Here is a 19,890-nt window from a genome sequence, read left to right as displayed (position 1 = left end):
TTCTGGAGTATGTTTGCTTGTGTGTGTGTGAGTTCGTGTGTGTGTTTACTTCTGTCAAAATTGGGGACCTATATCAGCTGACACACCCGTTCATTGGGGACGCTGTTGCCTCTGGGGACCGAAACTACCCCAATTAGACATAAATTGAAGCCATTCGGCGCGTTTCAAGTGGCATTCCCGTCTAAAACTGCCAAAAACGTCCCTAAATATGACTTCGATTGTGTGCGTATATGTGTATGTGTGCGTCATCAATAACCGACGAGGTCGACGTAATCCAATGGCGACGCGCGTGGGATTTGTTATTGCCGCAGTCCGCTTGTTAAGACGTTAGTTTTGAACTGTCTTGAGGCATTAAACGCGCTCATTTGTAGAAAATTATTTTCACGCAGCATAGGTGTCGTGGATGGACTGACCTTCAAATACGCTCAACAACTGTAAGTTATTTTATTTCAGGTTTATCAAAGTTTGGACGGCAGGCTAACGTTGACTCTTTTTTTTTTTTTTTTATCAGGCAGTTTTGCTGCGGTGTTCTCCACAACAGGCGACATGTTTCACAACAGCTCCCAGAAGAAATACTGGATTTTTAAAAGTGAAGATGAACTCGAGCATATGAGGTGCAAGGCTAATCAGAAATTCCGCAACAAGGCCCTAGAAAGTGGGAAGGTAAGCTGCGATTAAAAATGTCATTAGGCATATTTGAACCAAAGATGTAGTCCATGAACGTCTGTTTGACAGTTACCTTCACTCCCTCCTCTTTGAAGAAGCCCGGGGTGAGTGAGTCCATGTTCTTGCAGCGTCATGAGGAAGACGTCCTATTTCGGCACTATGAGAGGAGGCTGCTGGAATTCTGCAATGCTTTTAAGCCCACAATGCCAAAGTCTGTGGTGGTATGTATGTATGCATGCGGTTTCTTTGAACAGAGCCATGTGACCTCGAGGACATCTGTGAACCACGTGCCTTTCTCTCGTTTTGCAGGGTACAGCCCTCATGTACTTCAGGAGATTCTACCTGAGCAACTCCGTCATGGAGTACCACCCCAGGATTATCATGTAAGTACTGCTGGTCGGTGAAAGGAAAACGAACAGCACTGAGGTGACACATTAAAGGAAGTGTCTGTTGAGGAAAGTTTCTGATAGGTTTGGCAGTTTCCCTCTAAGAATTTGTTGACATATGTGAGTCCTTATATTGACTTTAATAAATTCAAACACTGAGGTGAAAAAAAGTAGTCGACAGTAGTAAAAAAGACTCGACGGTGCTGAGCAGGCCAATTACAAAAGTTGCATGCTGACTCAATACGATGCGTAGCTTTGCAGAGAGGTGGACATCAGGTTACTGCATAGGTTATGCTGTAGGGTTTCAGAGGGGTTTGTGGCTACGAGGTGACATCCTTACAGTGTAGATTGTACACAGAAGCATACATCTCTTGGTGTGTTTCAGAAATTCCCAGTTTGTTAAACTCGCAGGCAAACTTTGAACTGTTTTATTAAAACGATCAAAGCGATGCGACGGTTGTAGTGTAACTCAGTTTGGTGGTCTCTTATCGTAAATTAATGTGATGTCAGGTGTGTTGAAAGCCTCAATTCAAGAGTCAAAGTTGATCTTCAGTGGAGAGAGATGATGTGGGCAGATGTCAGGATGAGAAACGCGTAAGAGTATGTGGCAGCAAAGCATCTCAGGTGTTTCGTAATCTGTGCTCAGTGTTAACAGGGGTGACCCATGTGATCGTCACCCACAGTCACATTATCAAGTCGTCTAGACTAAGTGCAGACAGATTCTCTAAACACAGCGTTTCTTTTTCTTTGACATCATAATTTTACCTGACCTCATAATAAATTGTTTTTGTTTTTTTGTGGGGGGGGGGGTTTTCTCTTCGATCTTAACCAAAGTTGTTCTCAGTGATCTCCTACTTCCTGCTATACACTTTCCTCCTAATGGGAATGTTTCCTTCCAAGATAAAAGTGCAGCATCCATAGGGCATAGGGGGAGGGTCACTGAATGATTTGCTGTGTATAAAAATGATTTATTTAACTACCACTTAACCTTCATGTCGTGTTGAATAATGAGTTAATTATAGAATGTTTTTTCAGCCTTGTTCTAAGCAACCTGTTACTTGTTTTAGGCTGACGTGTACATACCTGGCCTGCAAAGTAGATGAATTCAATGTGTCCTGCACCCAGTTTGTGGGCAATCTTGTACAGGAGACCCCAGCAGGACAAGAAAGGGTTCTGGAGCAGATCCTGGAGTATGAGCTACTGCTAATCCAGCAGCTCAACTTTCATTTGGTGGTCCACAACCCCTACAGACCCATGGAAGGTCTGCTCATCGACCTCAAGGTGGGTGTGCTCTTATGACTGCTTCACACTATAAACACGAAGACGGAAACTACTACTGCCCTAATCTCGCTTACTTAAGTTTTCATTTGAAAATATCGCTTTTTCCAGACCCGGTACCCTACACTGGAAAGCCCAGAGTCACTGAGGAAGACTGCCGATGACTTTCTGACACAGGCAGCTATGACAGATGCAGGACTACTTTTTTCTCCCTCCCAGATCGCTCTGACAGCTATTCTGAACAGCGCCTCGAGAGCCGGTCTTAACATGGAGAGGTAGTACACAAAGTTCTTAAATCAGTAACCAGGTGACAGTGGTCAGTTTGAATTTCAAACACGGATTTAAAATATTATGTCTAATTATGAATCGAATCTTCCTCATGGTTGAAAAAAAAAATTTAAATGTTAGATAATGTTTAGAATTTAAGATTTCATCATAAAGTCCAGAGTGATTATTGGCTGGCTTAGTTAATTTATATGTACAGCAAATACATTACAAAAGCAAAATTTGAATCAGGAACAAAAAAAACCGTAAAATGTAATTTCTCTGAAGAAGTTTGTCCGTCGTATGTTAATCAAGACCAATCCCTTCTATGTATTATTTCTCATGCCCAGTTACCTGACCCAGTGCTTAGGACTGAAAGAGGAGAAGGAGACGCTCTCAAAGATGTACGACTCCATGAGACGTGAGTAAACCGCACCTTCAAGTTGACACCACAAGATGGTGATATTGAGCTGTTTTAGCTTCTCCAGAGGCTTTTTCTTGCGGTTCTGTCCGATTGACTGCACGATACAGAAACTATTATGCTGAATTGCACAAGTAAAGGAAGAACTGAATACATTTTAAATGCCAATCCAACTCATGTGCCTTAGAGCTACAAAACAGGGCCTTGGCAAAGAATGCGCTTTCAAACTTGCTGCTTTGTTTTTTCAGGAATGAAAACCCTCCTGAAGAAATATGAGCCTCCTAAACTAGAGGTGGTGAATATTTCCAAACAGAGGCTGGAGAGGATTCATGCCGAATTTGCCAGTTCAAGCAAGTAAGGAGACGACATTAACTCCCTTGGTTGTTTTTGTTTTGTGATACTTTCCGACAGTTAAACATTGTGATATTAAAATCAGAATATATAAAGCTGATCAGTGTGTACATATGTATGTAGAAAGAAAAATAACACTTAATGTCACTGTAAAACTGTCACGTAGTACTCTGGCACACACAAACAAGCGACTAAGTCCAGGTATATATTGTTTTATTTTAGCCAGGTTGTCGTATCTAAGATGCAAAAGGTTCAAGGTTCAGTAATCAGGTAGAAAAATAAAAAGGATTACACAGCTGTATGAAATACAGAAAGTACATCATCTATACCATGTAGCACAGCTGATATTGGTATAGCTGATGAGGAGTTTTGTTTGTTTTTTTTGTTGTTCTGGGCGATGTTAGGAGACATTATGTCACTTATCTGTCGCCAGATGTCTGCTAACACTCGGTGAGGTCCGTGGTATCTTAAGTGCAACTACAGTAAACTGTGGTAAACTTTTGCGCTATGACAGGCACAGATTCAGACTTTTGCAGCTGCTCGAATCACGACGAGGCACACGGGGCCAACCGTTATGACGTTGAAGTTGGTAAATCTGTGCGTGGCATGACTTCTCCGGGTGGATCTATGTACTGAAACGCCACCTGTTGGTGGAGGGAAAAGCGAGAGAGAGAGAGAGACTGCAACGTGTGAAAGATTCTTTTTTTTTTTTTTTTTTTTAAACGTCCAAAAAGGCATAAAGGGGAGTTCCGGTGAAAGTCGTTAGAGCAGCATATATGTAGGCCCACACACAATAACAGGATCCGTCAGGATTACACATGCACAGAATGGGTTACAGGTATCTCCTACAAACTCCTATGACTACCTTTCAGCTGTAATCGTACACAAACACAGTTTCTCTATACAAGCCTAAGTATATAACATCAATAAACAAAGCAGCATATTTAAAAAAAACAGCCAAAAAAAGAAGTAACAAGCGACTCCCGTTGCTGCGTCAAAGTTCACACACAGACTGGAAGTCGTCAATGGTTTAAAGGAAGAGCTTATTGTAAAAATCAGGCGACGTGGGTGAGAGGACAGTGAGTAGAAAGGGCGTTAAGGCTCGTGTTGTCTTGGCAAGAGGTGCTATGTTTGAATTCCCTGATGATGGCAGAAAAAAAACGCTACTTCAATGCTTTGGATTTCCTTTCTCCTGTGTCATCACGAGACAGAAGTTGGCCCATCAGGTAGCCTCCCTACCAAACCCCCTATTTGTCTGGTTCTATGTCAGTTACCAACTGTAACTGCTCAGGTTTTTTATTTTTTTTTATTTTATATTTAGGGAGTGGCAGGAATAGCAAGGATTTAAAAAAAGAAAAAAAAAAAAGTCTGCAGTAAAGTCTCTCAGATCTTCACAGAAATCTTTGAGGCTTTTTGCCCATCTTTAAACACGGCGTCATCGTTTGAAGCATTTCGAGAAGGGCTTTGGAAGGACAGCATTCAGAAACGCAGCAAGTGGGTTTCCCATGGAGAACAGCCGTATTGCATTTATACCGCCAGGAATCTAGGCCACATGCTTGGAAAGTACAAACTTGCTCCAGTCTTCGGTTCTACACCTCACGGGATGATGAGGCCTCGCTTTGGCTGGCTGTGCGGCCCGACCGCCACACTTTTGATTCTCAGGTGAAAAATCGTATGAAAACTCACATTACCTGGATGGCAGCAGCGAGTGACATGATGGTGCACTCTGTCCTGTAAGATAAAGCGAACACGTTTGTGAAAGGGACTTTGTTTGCTGTGCATCAAAATGTTCCAGACAGATGGCCTCGCCAGTCGTGTGTGGCTTGCAAACATGGCGTGAAGAGAGTCTAAATGAAGTCATAGAAACTAAAATAATGAAGAGAAACACAAAATGCAACTAAGAGTGATTATGGAGGGGCACTACACACTAGAGGTCTCACACTACCGAAATGAGTTGACGACAGAGTTGACAAGTTACAGTTAACAGCAAAGATGTGGGACGGTTATTTCTCGCAAAACAACACTTGCGATTTGCAGAAGTGTTTGCAAAACTAGTTTTACACCTACATGCTAAATTTTCTTTTTTTTTTTTCCCCCATCGCAGCAAACGAAAGAGAGGATATGAAGAAGATGGCCATGTAGCAAAAGAACCACGGTTGGTAGAAGAGGTGAGGCAGGCCAACATTATTCTCAGTTTAACGTTTGTTTGTTGTTGTTGTTGTTGTTGTTTGTTTTTTAAACAATTCTTTCTAAATCTAGACTTTTGTTTTATTTCAGGAATGGACTGATGAAGACCTCATCTAGACTTGTGCAACTGAGCAGAGTTTAAAGTTATTATATATACACATTAATTCCAGTGTTTTACTGTAAAGGGATGTGACATAAATGCAGGTGTTCGTGTCATAATTGCAGTCAGCTGTTTGTTTGCTCTCTCTTCTGCTTTTTTTAATAAAGAGTTTTCTACATATTTCTGTCACATGACACCATGTGCGCACATTTCTCCTCCTTCAAATCAGGAGACCAAAAGAAAAACCCACTCCGTAATCTACTTTACAAAAACAGTTTAATGAGTGCATGCATGTCTGATACAGTCTGTACTATCCCAATTTTTTTTCTTTTTACTGCTGTAAACACTTTTGTTTTACTTGGTTTCTCTGATTATGTGTCTTGAAGTTTCAAAAAAAAGAAAAAAGCCTCAACCAGATAATCAAAAAAATAGCTGATACAATTATTGGGAAAAATGCAGCTCTTCTCATGTATATACTCATGATTCCAGCAAGAGAATTTATTAATATAAAATAACCATACTTTTCTTTTTTCGAAAGACTTTGTTCCAATCTAGAAAAGAAAAACAAAAACAAACCACAGACATACAGAGATGCTTGTTTCAGTACTTTGCAGATATTGTCACCACCTTCAAATACGTCACTAATTACAAAAAAGCATCATCTCTTGTAATCCAGTTTCCAGTAAAGGGGTCTGAGGAAAACTAGCATCTCCTTGTCAGTTTCCTCATATTGAGTAGGAGGGGTGGGGGGGCACTTTGGCAACCTGTGCTATTGAAAACACATACTGGGTACAAAAAGCCCCTCTCAGCATTTGGCCTCAGTGATGAAAGGAATAAATGTACCCAAATCACAGTTAATGGAGGAGGGGAACAAATATTTGCATTGTGCATACAGCTGTCAGTTACTGGTGCAAGTTCTTTGTTTGTTTTTTTTATTTATTTTTTAAAGTACGCCGTCGCCTGTTGTACTCAGCTGCTGTTGTTGCATAGCTCTCTTGTGGTGAACGAGACAAGATGGCAGGTGGGTGGGATGGGCGGGACTATCAGAGGAAGATATGATGGAGAATGGTGGATGGGTTGCCATGGTGATGAGGGTAGAGCATGCCATGTCTCCACCGGGCTGCACTCGGAGACTTGACGCAAGGATGGGGAGGATGGGAGGAGAGGAAGAGTGCAGTACTACCTGTTGCTGTTGGACATGGCATACTGAGCCTGCTTCTGCTGGAGGAGCTCTGTGATGGCCAGCATCTTTTTCAATACATGCTGCGGAGATCAAACGGGGAGATAAATGAGCCTCGTGAAATGCGACGACATTAATTGATGTCTCTGTGCGAGAATGTGGCAGCGGTCTCTAACCTGTCCTGAGCCCCTCTCGTTGCTCAGCGTCCGGAGCTCGTCTGAGTGTGTGGCACAGATCTCGTGCAGCGCGGCCAGGTCCCGGGACAGGTCCGTCCTAAAGTGCTCCGTGGCTTCAGGGAGGTCAGGCACATTCTAGAAACACAGTTAAGAGTTTCTTAAAGTTTTTCAAAGCTTATGAAAAGGTATCCTTTTATAATTTCCCTAAGGTCAATGTAGTATTTAAGCTACTTTCTTAATTTGACCAATAGTAAAAAAGCAGCGATGACATACCGCCCACTCAATTTAGCGCTTTTGTCAATGTAAAGAGATGTAACTACACACTGAATTGCTAAGATATCTTAATAGTACTTTACTTTTACTTTATAAAACTACAAAGCATTTAAATGCACTAATCTTTTGAGCTTTCGGCAACAAATGTGACTCACCCCCAACTCGTCCAGAAACATGATCATCCTGTGTTTGTTGTTTTTGATGAAAGGGTTTACACCCTCCATGTAGGGTTCCTGTTCGTGAGCAGAGACAACTGTCAAATCCAGACAAATCTCGACACGTGCCTTCCTATAAAAGCTGAATGAAAGAATTCATACCTTAGCACCAAATTCAACCAGGTTAGCCAGATTCTGGACAGACTTCGCCACCAGTGTGAGGGTCCTGCCTGCTGTTGAAGATGGAGGATCTGCAAAAGGGAACAGTAGTGTCAAATGCACAGTGGCAAGTCACAGAGTGAGCAAAGATGATATGGCGTGTGCGCTTTTCAGCAGATGCTCACCAGAAATGATGTTGAACATTCTGGGATTGAGGATGGCGGGGCAGATCAGTCTTAGAAAGACAAAGCCACTAGAAAAGGAATCGATAAGCATAATAAGATATTGAAACATAATAAACAAACATTCATACTCTCAAAGAAAATCGGTGTTTTTTTGGCAGTTTGTCTACCTTACAACTCTCGTTCGCATGGTGGTGTTGGTGGGCCACTTCTGTTGCACAGACTTCTGCAGACAGCCGTAGATGTACCTCAAAGTACTGAAAAAGTAATTATAGAGACACCTGAATTGATTTTTTGGGTTCCTTGGACTTGTGGTTTGATTTTCTGCTGTGTGAGGGTAAATGAGCTTACGGTGGAAGGATCTCAGCAGCCATGAAGATCTTCTCCACCAGCTCAGACAGTATGTTGAGGAGATGCCCCAGATTCATATTCACATCTTCATTCTTTTCCAGTTTTGAAGGGTTCAACTTAAAAACAATTTTTAAAAAAGGTAGATTTAGGCCGAGATTTGGCGGGGAAATAGACAAATAAATTCAACAAGATAAATATTTCACCTTATTGTACGGTATCAACACTTAATGCAACATTTTTAGCAGGCGTTTACCTCGCAGGACTGTTTGCTCTCCATGATTTTGAGGATTGTGTCTTTGAGCGCGTGGTGGACGAAGGGTGTTGCTGTGGCCTTCATGTACTGCTCCATCAGTGTGCTGGCCAGTGTAGTCGCTCTGAACAATGTTGTGGCCTCATCTGGTAGCAATGCATAAGCAGAGAAGGGTTTTTAAAATGCGTGGACACGACAACTTCCCAGTTACTAAGCAACATGATTGTCACTTATAGCTTTCAATGAAATGATTCTTTCATAATTCTTTAAAACCAATCTATTTAGATGCCTAAGCCTTCCTATCTTTGGATTACAATAGCAGTGACTCCTACCCTCCATGCTAATCTCTCTGTCATTGAGTGTCCTGAGTAGCGGGGCTTCAGTCTTCTCGTGCCTGAAGATCCGCAGGAGGAGACTTGCCAGTAAGGAGCGGTCCTGACCACACACATGTGCCAAAGCATAGACGACATAAAACTCCTTCTGCAAGATTATCTGCAAAGGATGCACAACAAGGACATAAAGTCAACAACCGAGTAGACCGTTAATAGACGTTGCAATCAAAGCCACTTTTCAGTGGTTCAGACCTCCTTGAATTCGTTGTACTCCTCTTCGGGCATGATCTTCTCCACGGAGTAGCGGGCACGTACACGTAAGGAGCCCGGCTCAATGCCCTTCAGAGGAACGTAGGAGCTGAGAGGGAACCACTCGTCAATCATCTGGCCTTTTTGCAGCCGGTTTAGCTGGCAGCGCATGAACACTGAGAAGGGAAGACATTGAGGCATCGATGAACACTGAGAGAAAAGGGTAGATAACGGAAATAAAGTAAATGCAGATTTGAATCTGTTTTAAAACTTGAAGCTGTTACTTACAGATGTCGTTTTCTTTACTCTTTTTCGTTTTGTTACTCAAGCTGATTTCAAATCTGTTAATTTCACTGGACAAGTCACTGAAACAACAGAGATAAACACATCATTCTCTAAACCAGGAACCACACACACTGCTCATTTCAAATGTACAGTACCGGTATTCAAGTGCATCGTTTTCAAAATTATCTGTTAACATATGTACATATAAATGGGAATATGCTTTAATCTGTTTGTGTATCTTGTTATGTTGCCACATTAATGTTTTGCTATGTAGCAAACACTTCAACTTCACTAGCATCACATGCACAGCATTTCAGCTCCAATTGTAAAACAATGACTACATTTACATGGAATATAATACTAAAAAAAAAAAAAAAATGAGAAAGAAATTGTAGTCTGTGAACAAATCGTTCACTTGGTTTCAGGCTGTGTTCCTCCTTTGCGTGCTCTTGTATTTATATAAATGCCAGGTCATTTATATTACTGCAGACTGAGAGCTCAGAAGAATCAAAAGAGCAATAATAGCAGCTACAGTGCCATACAGATGAGAGATATATGTCTTCAAGTATCTATTCAGATAAACATCACAGATGTTAGATGTGTATTTTTTGCATGTTACACTTTTCTAGTTCATTGCATGTGCAGCCAGTGAGAAACAAGAAAAAGCATTTTATTAAAGGGTCCACCAAACATCAACTTAAGGACAAAAGCTGAGTTGTAATTTCAGCTACATTTACATGTCAAATAATTCAAACAAAAAAGTGTGTGTGTGTGTTTTCCAGAGTGTAAGGCCTCTGCCTGCATTAACAAACCAGATGAAAAACATTGCATGTATGTACACCGCTGACTCAAGGGTTCAGCTCCTCTCTGCCGCTCACTGAACAGAGCAGACACAAAAAGATGTGCATCTTTGGCAGGAGAGCAAGAACCCTGCTCAAACAGCAGCACTGGCCACAGTGCAAGACTCTTTGTCGCTATAGTGACATGAAAAGTGGCTAAATCAGGCTGGAAGCTGCTTAAGCAACAATGAGATGAACTGAAGCATGACATGTACTCTGCGAGTGAGAGGGATGTCAGTCGCATGAGCTAATATCCAAATTACAAAAGTGTAAAAAAAAACAAAAAAACAACAACAACAAAAAAACGATGTTCAATGCCATCGGTGCAGCTTGTTTATTCAGTGACAATGTTAATGTGTACGGCCATAAAGGTATGGGTTTCCTTAGGCAGAATATGTGAATCACCGTACTTTCCTGTTAACTATGCCATGGTCCTGGGGCAGATTCACTTTGCAGACTTTCGACACCTCAGTCTTATCTGTGCTCTCTCAAACAGTGGTAAACATTGGCACTACACTGGCTATATAGCATGATGCTAGTATGCTATGAAGTGATTTTAAGCAATAAAAATAGCTGGAAACAGAAGGATAAAACATGAAGGGAGAAACATAACAGCAAAAGCCAAAGGAGAGAAATAAACAAGTACAACAAACTTACTCAAAGATGAATTCCTCAGTGAAGACGGGGTTCTGCCCCTCCCGCGGGTGCGTCTTAGCAACCTGGACACTGTTCAGGTAGATGTTACAGTAGGGGTTGGTGAAATACTTCGCTGGCAACTTGTGCGCCTCCTCCACGTACAGCACCAGGCTGCTCACCTGAAAGACGGCAATAAAGATTAAAACATATGCACTGATGGGTTGCAATAATTAGATGTCCTGATATGCCATGACATTTGAGGAGAACCTCGTCAAACTACTGAATTAATCTTTAATCAGAAAAATTAGAACAACTGCCTCATCACAGAAGAATTAATATACAAGCCATTTTAATAATCAGTGTTTAATCTTTCACAATATTATTACGTTTTGATACATTTTAAACTTTAAAATGTTGATGTCACAATTGCAGCCCTCTCTTGCACATACACCTGAATGAGAGCTGCCTCTTTATTCACTGGATTTAATCTTCTGCTGTGTTGCTTTGCCATCATGACCACACACTGGGTGCTGCTATACAAACCTGTCTAAGCCTCTTGTTGGAGGTGGGCTGAGTGGTTTTCCTTAGGTTATTACAGAAGGTTTGAAGGCATTTCATCCAATCCTGCAGAAAAAAGGAAAGAAGAAAATGGCCAAAACATTAAAAAAAAAATACTGTATTTACACTGTGTGTACTCATTTATTCCACAAAAAGGAATAAAATGAAAGTCTTATTGTGAAATTTCTAACTGGTGGCCACTTGCATCTGGAAACTGAAAATGTTTTGTGGCCCCAAACTTATCTAAGACAAAATATACTATAATGAATATATTACAATATAAAACAAGAGAAAACTGCTGTCCTAAAGTAAACCTGTTCCACCGGTGCTACAGTGTAAATGTGTAATTCTACAGTGAAACAACACTGCCACCATCAGGTCAAACTGAAGCTACAGCAATAAGTCTTTCATTTGAGCATTTTTATGACATTGCAGAAAGATTTTAAATCAAAGAACTGAGGCGTGATTAAAGTGGTGTTTCACCTCTAATTCAAGGGGTTTGATAAATGATGCAGTATGTTCGTAAGCTCTTTCCTTCCTTCCTACTTTTCTCTTCCCAGCATTCTAACTTCCACTTTAGACAATGATACATGAAAGATAAAATAAATAATGGAATAAATTTGCACTCTGATCTAGCAGAAGACAAATGGAAAGAATACCAGTCGGTTGAGTTCTACGAAAGTAGATAACGATGTTGAAATCCTTGTTCTTTTAGAGAAGCACCCTTCAGCTCTCAGAAAAATAAATGTATGTGTATAAAAATATTTCTAAGAATGTGTATGCGTTTCTGCCTTGTTTGACCATTTTCTGTGACAGTAAAGTGCTGACTCTCTGTTTACCTGTGCCTGCTCTGTAGCCTCTCCTGCAAAGTAGAATATGTACTGTTCCTCGCTAAAGTGCTGGACAACAATCTGGAAACAGTTTGGCCTGAAAAAGTAAAGCAGAAGACAAAATGCTTTAAAGATTAAAAATAATTTCCATCTATACAATGTCTACACAACTGCTATCATTAAGCATTCAGATTTTAAAGTGTAAAAAATGAAACCACTGATTAGATTTCAAAGCCCGACCTGCCAAACAGACTGTCGTGCACGCCGTAGACGGAGCACACGCTTAAGTCGATCAGCCCTTTGGGTTTCGTGGCTCTTTTCTCGTTTTCAAAATAGATGAGCTGTGCGTCATTACCCTCCAGGATAAAGTAAAGGTTCTTCCACCGTTTGCCTTTGCCTGTGGGAGAAATCAAAGTTTAGACTCTCAATGAGATAATAGTTACTCACGATGTTACAAGAAGATAAAAGCCCAGACAAAACGAGCCAACGTTACACAAACCTTTATTGATCAGGAGGTAGCCTTTTTTGACAATGTTTTTGTAAAAAGCATCTTTTGTTTTCCGTCTGATAGTGTTATAAATTTCTCTCCCATCCACTACGTCAGTCAGAACCTGTTCCTGGTGCTACAGTAAATACAAAAACAAACACCGTGTAAGGACAGAGGTAAAATGACATCATTCAAACGACTAGCTTACATCGCTTTTCTCCGTCTGTTATGTCTATTGATTAAGAGAAGTGTGGATGATTTTTATTAAAAATTGACATTTACTGTTCACTGAGAGTCCAATCATATTAAAATGTAGTACTTTAACATATTTAAGGTTAAGTCCTCCACCTTGCATTCATTTAAGCTCTAAAACTTCACCTCAAATATCAACAAAATGACATCTCAGAAAAAAATTTGTACACTGCCTTTCCAAGGTGGCACAAATGCTAAGCCCTAATATCTTCAGAGACTCACACACACAAAAAAAACAAAACAAAACACACTGTCGAATGTCATTTTGCTAAGTCAAAAATACAGTGAGGTTCACTATATGACGTTAGCATATAACTGCTTACCTGAACTGAAACAGCTTCTTTTAAGTTGTAACCCTCAACAATCTGTTCTTTCTTGTAATGGTCGATGATGTCATCAACACTGCCAGAGAGAAAAGACACTCAGCTCATCAGCAACTACATCGGCATCCTCAATATGTGCTGATGTTGCATTGCAGAAATGCTACAGTTATACTTCAACTTTCTTTATATAACTGTGTTGCATCGCCACACTGAAGGCAGCCACACTGGCAGACATACCTGTTATAGTACCTCCCCCCCATCACGTATTGATTGTTAGGTGTGGGGGAGATTTTAAACCTTTGGATGTTTTCATTGGTGCGAAAAAAGAGGGAATAGTCGCCAGGTGTGTTGTCTGAAGGCCGGACTAGAAAACCGCACACTTGACCAACTATGAAATTAAAAGGAGCAAAAGAAGTGAAGGAAAAAGAGACGTTTAGATAATGTTCACAACATATTTGGGACAAAAAGAAACTGTAAAGTCTGCAGTGCTGAGTGAAAGTGTACCTGTCATCAGAAGGTTGTAGGCCTCTTGCTTGGTGATCTTTCCGTGATACCAGCTGTAGGAGAGCAACAGAAGGAAAACAGACTGAATTAACGCAATTAACCGAATGCTCAGTAGTGATCACATGTCTAAAAGACAAAGCAAACTAGGCTCCGCGTATGGATGCATTTTCTGCAATAATAAATTACAGTAATACAATTATGTGTGATAAATTATTGTAACAGAGAGGACAGATTTTTATGGAAGAGAACAGATGTCAGACACTAAGTAAGTCAGTTCAGTGCCATGGAGCTTACACTTTTCCCTCATGTGGATCCTCCTCACGGCCCTGAAAATGATCACAAACAGAAATGTCTGTAGTTTTTACAATGTCATGCAATTATTTTGTGTATTCATATATCCCATCCCAACTGTGGGTGCTATGCTTTTGCCTACTTTAGTGTCCTATATTGCAGTCACCTCACAGTGCTAGTGCAGTGCTTGTTTTTAATGCACACTACTGTGCAGATGCCACTATTAATTTTGTTTGTTCTTTTTCCCACCGAATTGACTTTTATTGTTTGATAAAGATCTTTTGAAAAATAAGGTGATATGAGCTTCTCAATGTCAGGCCGTACTTACCACCTCCTCCACCAAATCCTCCACAATGAGTCCCTGCTCCTCTGTACGAACATTGCTCACCCACATCCAGCCATCTTCCAGTTCATTGTGAACAATAAACATGTCCCCTTTAAGGAAGCTGCAAATAGATCAAGTCAAAATAAGGTAACTAAGAAAGACTTTATCCAACACTATCTGCATCGCATTGTCGCTCTGTAAGGGGACTATCATCTCAACTGTGATTTAATGTGAACTTGGGATCAGTAAAGTGAACACATATACAGACAATAATAATTTAGTGTGGAAATAAAGCGTTACTAAAATCTGAAGTAGCGCTGTGCCATATCATTTCATTCGTGATAATACCAGCATAATTTTTTTTACACAATATAAAAATGTCATATCTCAATATTGCTATAGCAACGTCATGTATTCACTGTACACCCAACGAGACAAGCCCGAGCATGTCTGAAGCAAGAGCCTTGTATCAGGCTCCAATGACGATTTAGACTCCACCGAGCATCATCGGAGCATTCGCTAGTTCCGCTTCATATGAGAGAAAGAATAGTGGAAGGTGGAAAAGCTAAGATTTTGATACAACATACCAGGTGGAAAATTACTTTCAGTTTTATTATGTGACAATATTGCACAGGCTCCTGAAGAGTTAAAGTTAACCTCCTAGGAACTGGCATCCACATATGTGGACATCACATTTTGGGTTGTCTAGACCAAAACACTAAATTTTGTTCTGCAAGGGCCTGATATCCACTTATAAGAACACTGCCATTGTTCCATCGAAATTTAAAACAAACGTCCTCTTATGTGGACCTCTTTTTCCTCAGAAACAAAAAAAAAAATCAAAAAAAAAAATCAGGTAATTCTTTGTTTTTACATTCATCAGGTCCCAGTCAGCCCAAATAGCAAAGAGAAATAAAAAAAGCATGCCATGAAAGAGTTCAGGTCTTACCAGGTTAAGGTACTTTAGGTAATGTTAAACTAAAATGTTTAGTAGGCTACTTTTGTGCTTAAATCTGACTTTTGCTGTGTCACTACTGTTAGACTAGAATGCTGCGGCTGGTGGCGCCTCATGTCACACTTAAAATTAGGAAGTGTGTGATCAGCAACAGTAACTTGTTGCAAAAAAATGCCCTCCATATACCTACTTTTTAAACTGCTGCCCGCATGCATCAATAATATTTTGTTAACTATTTTATAAATTCGACACTGGAATTATTCTTGAATTGTCATGATAAAATTTTGAACCATGTCGCCTACCCCTAAGCTGAAGTAAATGTTGCATGTGTGCTCAGTTAAGCCTGTGGCTCACTGGCAGGCTCAGCGTTGAGGTTGACTTCAGACAGTTGTTTATCAGATTTAGGAAATTGGGAATAGCTGGGATCATCAGTAAGTGTGCCTACTGCAGCTTAATGACAGGGACAAGACCATTTTTCAGTCACAAGTCAGGCTTTCCAGCCTGCTGTGTCATGCCACAAAAATGAAAGGAAGACTAGGCTGTTCTTTGTGCTAAGAATAGGTATTTTTTAGGTCTAGGATGTCACTGTGGCTCGTGTGCAACTAAAAGATTATGGTTCACATTCAAAAAAATACTTTTAGGAAAGTGATGGTTGGGACACGAGGATTTTGCCCTACAAGACAAGAAAAGCAGATTTTGTGCACACATGACACTTACCTGATCTCATCAGTATCTGGCACTTTGGTGTATGGAAGTATGGCCCTGACTCGCCTCCTGTCTTCTACAGGCTGTGGAAACAGGAATAAAAAAAAGAATAAAAGCCTCATTCTTAGCCCTGACCTTTCAGAATTATATTCATGTAAAATCCTCCAATTATTTTTGAAAATCAAGTATTCTACTACAGCTCCCTGGGGTAAATCCCACTACCTTAAAAAGCATAATTAACATTAGCCCAGGCTTTGCCTTAAACAGTTCTGAAATCTGCCAGAAGGCAAAAGAAAAAAAGGAAAAGGAAGACCGTAAAATACTTCCTCTTGCAATGAACAAGTGGCGTAAAAAAAAAAAAGGAAGAAAGAAATAATATAAAGAAGTGAAGGCTGACTTCGAGTTATCTCAAAAGGTGCATATTTCCACTCATCTTTCAACCCTCACACGTTTTATCAGATCAGAACTCTTAAGGGACATTTCAGGAGATTAGGTTTCATTATGCACACTTTACTCTTGTCCCATTTTGCACACTGTTAAGTATATATAAAAAGGGTCTGAAGTTTTGATAGAGCCCTGGGGAAAGTTCGTTTCTACTTATTTCCAAAACAGCATAGGAGACCGTTAATTCAACAAGCTGCCAGTCACACATTTTATTCGCTACATTAAACACAGCTATCCAACCATCACAATTTCAGTTTTTAAAAGGAAATCATTAATGATATGCCATCTGAAAGTCATAGTTCATTTATATCAGCACAAAAAAAAAACAAAAAACAAAAAAAACACACGAGAAACTTCTCACGTTATGTTAAGTTTTTTAAAACTGACGAGGAGTTCATTTTTAATATAGCACAACCTTGGCCTACTTTGAGTTGAGAAACATTGGGGACGGTGTGACAAAACAAATCGGGGGTCAAATAAAATTACAGAGGAACACTACAAGACTTTACATTTATCTTAAACGCAGTACTTTGAATTACACTGTATACCTTCAGCCATGGAGTCACTCACCTCTGGAGGGGCCACTGGTGATAGCAGTTTCTCTCCTTTTAGAAGGCAAGACACATAGCTGTAGTAACCAATCAGGTCTGATAAGGACGAGAACCGCCGCCCACCAATGTAATAGTCCCCACACATGGCGATTATCCTGTTAATAGAAAACATAACAATAAAGAAGGTGCCGTGGTTAGCTTTAAGTACAGGTAAACCCCTGGGCAGTAAAGACAATCAAAAAGAGTTCAACTCTCATTTATTTGACAGTTGAATTATCTGTATCGATTACTTCCATCATTGTTCCTATGATACACCATCCAGCTCTGGTGTAAACACAGCTGACGATAAACTGCTTCATCACATGCATATGTGCAAAGGTAAGCTCATACCGACACAATGAAACATCAGTGCTGACAGTCTGTGCGTTTGAAGACAATCCATTAAGTCTGTTTCGACAGCAGTCCCAAACCCATTTACTAGATATGAATGGGAAATTGTGACACAGGTTAAAAACCTGAAAATCACTGCAGTGTACGGGTACGTTTACTGCTATCTGCTGACATTATTAGCAGGTCAAACTTTTCTTCGGTTCCTGAACTCAAATACTGTGGCATCGCTGAGAGTTAAAAACAGCCCAAATTGTTTCATCTCAATTAAATTGATCTGTGTGGGTGCCCTTCCAGGTGTTACACTAAAGTTTAGCATCCAGGCACCAATGGAAAAAACAAAACAAAACAAGAATTACAAAGTTTAACAGAGTTAGAAGTTAGCGGGAAGTCAACTAGCTTTAGAAGTCAACTAGCTAAAATGTGCAGCTCTGCTCTCACTTCAGACATAAATTAAAACAGAAACCAAACAGCGGCAGTGTTTGTAGGATTATTGGAATTTGGTTAACTGGCATATAATGGTGTGCTACTTGATGGCTAGCTACAGATTTATGGTTAGGGTAACAATAAACACCCTGATATCAACTTTCCCTTCTAAAAAAGTTCATGTGAGGGTGGAAGACATGACAAATGCAATCAAAAGGCAGGAAACGATGCTGAAAATTGACCAAACAACCAGAGAATACTGGAGATGATCCATTCACAGCTCAAGGTTAGTCACGCATATTCTCCTGCATGGTTTGGATTACTCACCATGAAAAATTCTCGATCCTAAGCTTCATGTCCTTTTGAAATCTTAGTTAGCTTCAGAGAGATTCTTATCTGAAGCATTCAAATATGTGGTGTCTGACAAACCGTAAGTCCATAGGCTGTATGTAAGGTTTTAAAGCTGAGCTTAAAGGCATGATGCACATGATTAGTGCTAATAAAAAGGCAGAGAGGCCTACGATGATCACAGATTATTTTGAGGGGATTGTTTATATTAAATAAAAAAATATATAAAGAATTTAGTTAAGATTACAAGTTAAGACAACAGCCTTAATGAACACAGCAGGAGCTTGGACCTGGAAGCAGGGTTGGCCCGTCATCACTTAACAAGCGGATTCTGAACTGCAACCAGTTACGGAACCACAAATCTCTAACAAACACTAACTCACTAAAATAACACGAATAAATCATATACAGAGCAGCTCCTTTCTCCCGTAACTGATGACATCATGGCAATATGTCCACAGGAGATCATGTCGTTTTCACTTAATTAGATGATGTTTGCCCTGAATCTTGGTGAGCTGCAGAGTTAATATTAACATAGCATAACCACTGAAGGAAAGGACAGACTGTAATGTCTTATCTTCTTCTCGTCTTTTTTATTGACTGTAAGGTTGTAAAATGCTCCAGGGTACTGTTGTTAAACAAGTGTGGTGTCATTTTTCTTCTGCATCAAGTCCGCCCACACACATTGCATAAAAAAAAACACCTTGTCCACCTTACACGCAAACACACACAGCGTCATCTGTCGCAGCAAACATTTAAATGTACAAGCTGCCATGACAAAACACTGTTTTTAAGCTCTGTATAGTCTTTGAATCTGTGGGACAAAAAGGCTGACCTACCCCAGAATCTACTTTCTTAAACATTAACAGTGTTGAAATAAGGGCTAATCTCTGAACTTGCCCTTCTGTTGTAGTCTCTAGCTTTCTGCCCTTTTGGTTAACAGGTAATAAATAACTTCAGTACTTCAGAGATTTTATCTTACCCGAGGGCGACTTCCTACAACTTGGATCCTGCTTGTTGTGAGATGCCATAGAAAAAAAAAAATGAAACACTTCATGTTGCACCATGCTACTCTAACTATTCCAACCACACATTTCTCTCTGGTCTCAGATGTTAGCAACACCATGCTAGACAGCCATTCAAAGTCTACATGGCTATTAGGGTAAACACAAATAAGACATCAATAACAGTCCTATTTTATTTAAACCTCAGGCCTGAACCACTCTGATTTATCTGTAAATTATAGAAACACCTGTAGGCTAAGTAGGTTCAAATTAACTTCTCTTTCCAGAGTTCTGTGAGCAGTCAGAGAGTTATATTCTGTTTGAATGGTGTAGAAAAATCATACCTGAAGTGGTTGACCACATTGGTCATACTGAGGAAAGACAGGACAAAGGAACCGGGCCGGCGGTCGCTCTCCCTGATGAGGTAGCTGCCAGGATTTCGGGCCTGGCGCAGGCGCTCCTCTGCAATGGTTCGGTCTAGCTTGCCATGGTACCACCTGAGAGAAAACAAACAGTAAGGAAATTGCCACAAGGAGAAACATGCAGCATAAAGTGTTTATACGCAGAATTTCTCAAGTTATAACCATGAAACAATATGTTGACAAGTCAAGCTATATTTAACTACAACTCAAAAAAAAAAGCCATATAAAAACAATAAACCCATTACACACGCAGCACACAACCTAAATGCTTGATTATACCTAGTTTTGGACACAGACGGCCACAAACTCAACGGCCGAGTATTTATTCCTGCTATACTTCTTTGAAGTCCATTTGGCT

At 40.2% G+C, this 19,890-nt stretch overlaps 2 protein-coding genes across 2 annotated transcripts in view; one reads left to right on the top strand and one right to left on the bottom strand.

The window, feature by feature from the left end:
* Positions 1-264: 264 nt before the first annotated feature.
* Positions 265-5,847, top strand: ccnh (cyclin H). Its single transcript, XM_082554647.1, has 10 exons — positions 265-434; positions 512-663; positions 762-887; positions 976-1,049; positions 2,120-2,333; positions 2,442-2,605; positions 2,945-3,015; positions 3,264-3,369; positions 5,471-5,534; positions 5,644-5,847. Exons 2-10 carry the CDS (start codon positions 547-549, stop codon positions 5,668-5,670), a joined length of 963 nt encoding a protein of 320 aa, XP_082410773.1. The 5' UTR covers positions 265-434; positions 512-546; the 3' UTR covers positions 5,671-5,847.
* A 65-nt stretch (positions 5,848-5,912) lies between these two features.
* rasa1a (RAS p21 protein activator (GTPase activating protein) 1a) overlaps positions 5,913-19,890 on the bottom strand; it is a 29,019-nt gene continuing 15,041 nt past the window's right edge. Inside the window, exons 2-25 of the mRNA XM_082554624.1 lie at positions 19,455-19,607; positions 16,965-17,100; positions 15,963-16,033; positions 14,294-14,411; positions 13,969-14,000; positions 13,675-13,727; positions 13,408-13,558; positions 13,171-13,249; positions 12,608-12,731; positions 12,349-12,505; positions 12,118-12,205; positions 11,264-11,344; positions 10,742-10,899; positions 9,249-9,325; positions 8,964-9,136; positions 8,712-8,871; positions 8,383-8,525; positions 8,130-8,245; positions 7,949-8,035; positions 7,782-7,849; positions 7,600-7,688; positions 7,438-7,515; positions 7,010-7,144; positions 5,913-6,916 (exon numbers count right to left, since the gene is read on the bottom strand). Of these exons, the coding sequence (XP_082410750.1) occupies positions 6,833-6,916; positions 7,010-7,144; positions 7,438-7,515; positions 7,600-7,688; positions 7,782-7,849; positions 7,949-8,035; positions 8,130-8,245; positions 8,383-8,525; positions 8,712-8,871; positions 8,964-9,136; positions 9,249-9,325; positions 10,742-10,899; positions 11,264-11,344; positions 12,118-12,205; positions 12,349-12,505; positions 12,608-12,731; positions 13,171-13,249; positions 13,408-13,558; positions 13,675-13,727; positions 13,969-14,000; positions 14,294-14,411; positions 15,963-16,033; positions 16,965-17,100; positions 19,455-19,607 (2,611 nt within the window). The 3' untranslated portion in view covers positions 5,913-6,832. The remainder of the gene's footprint in view (positions 6,917-7,009; positions 7,145-7,437; positions 7,516-7,599; positions 7,689-7,781; positions 7,850-7,948; positions 8,036-8,129; positions 8,246-8,382; positions 8,526-8,711; positions 8,872-8,963; positions 9,137-9,248; positions 9,326-10,741; positions 10,900-11,263; positions 11,345-12,117; positions 12,206-12,348; positions 12,506-12,607; positions 12,732-13,170; positions 13,250-13,407; positions 13,559-13,674; positions 13,728-13,968; positions 14,001-14,293; positions 14,412-15,962; positions 16,034-16,964; positions 17,101-19,454; positions 19,608-19,890) is intronic.

The sequence above is a fragment of the Aulonocara stuartgranti genome (genome assembly GCF_965226115.1).
Source record: "Aulonocara stuartgranti genome assembly, chromosome: 12".
Lineage (NCBI taxonomy): Eukaryota > Metazoa > Chordata > Actinopteri > Cichliformes > Cichlidae > Aulonocara > Aulonocara stuartgranti.
The sequence above is the reverse complement of the archived record's forward strand: the minus strand, read 5'-3'. Positions and strand labels throughout refer to the sequence as shown.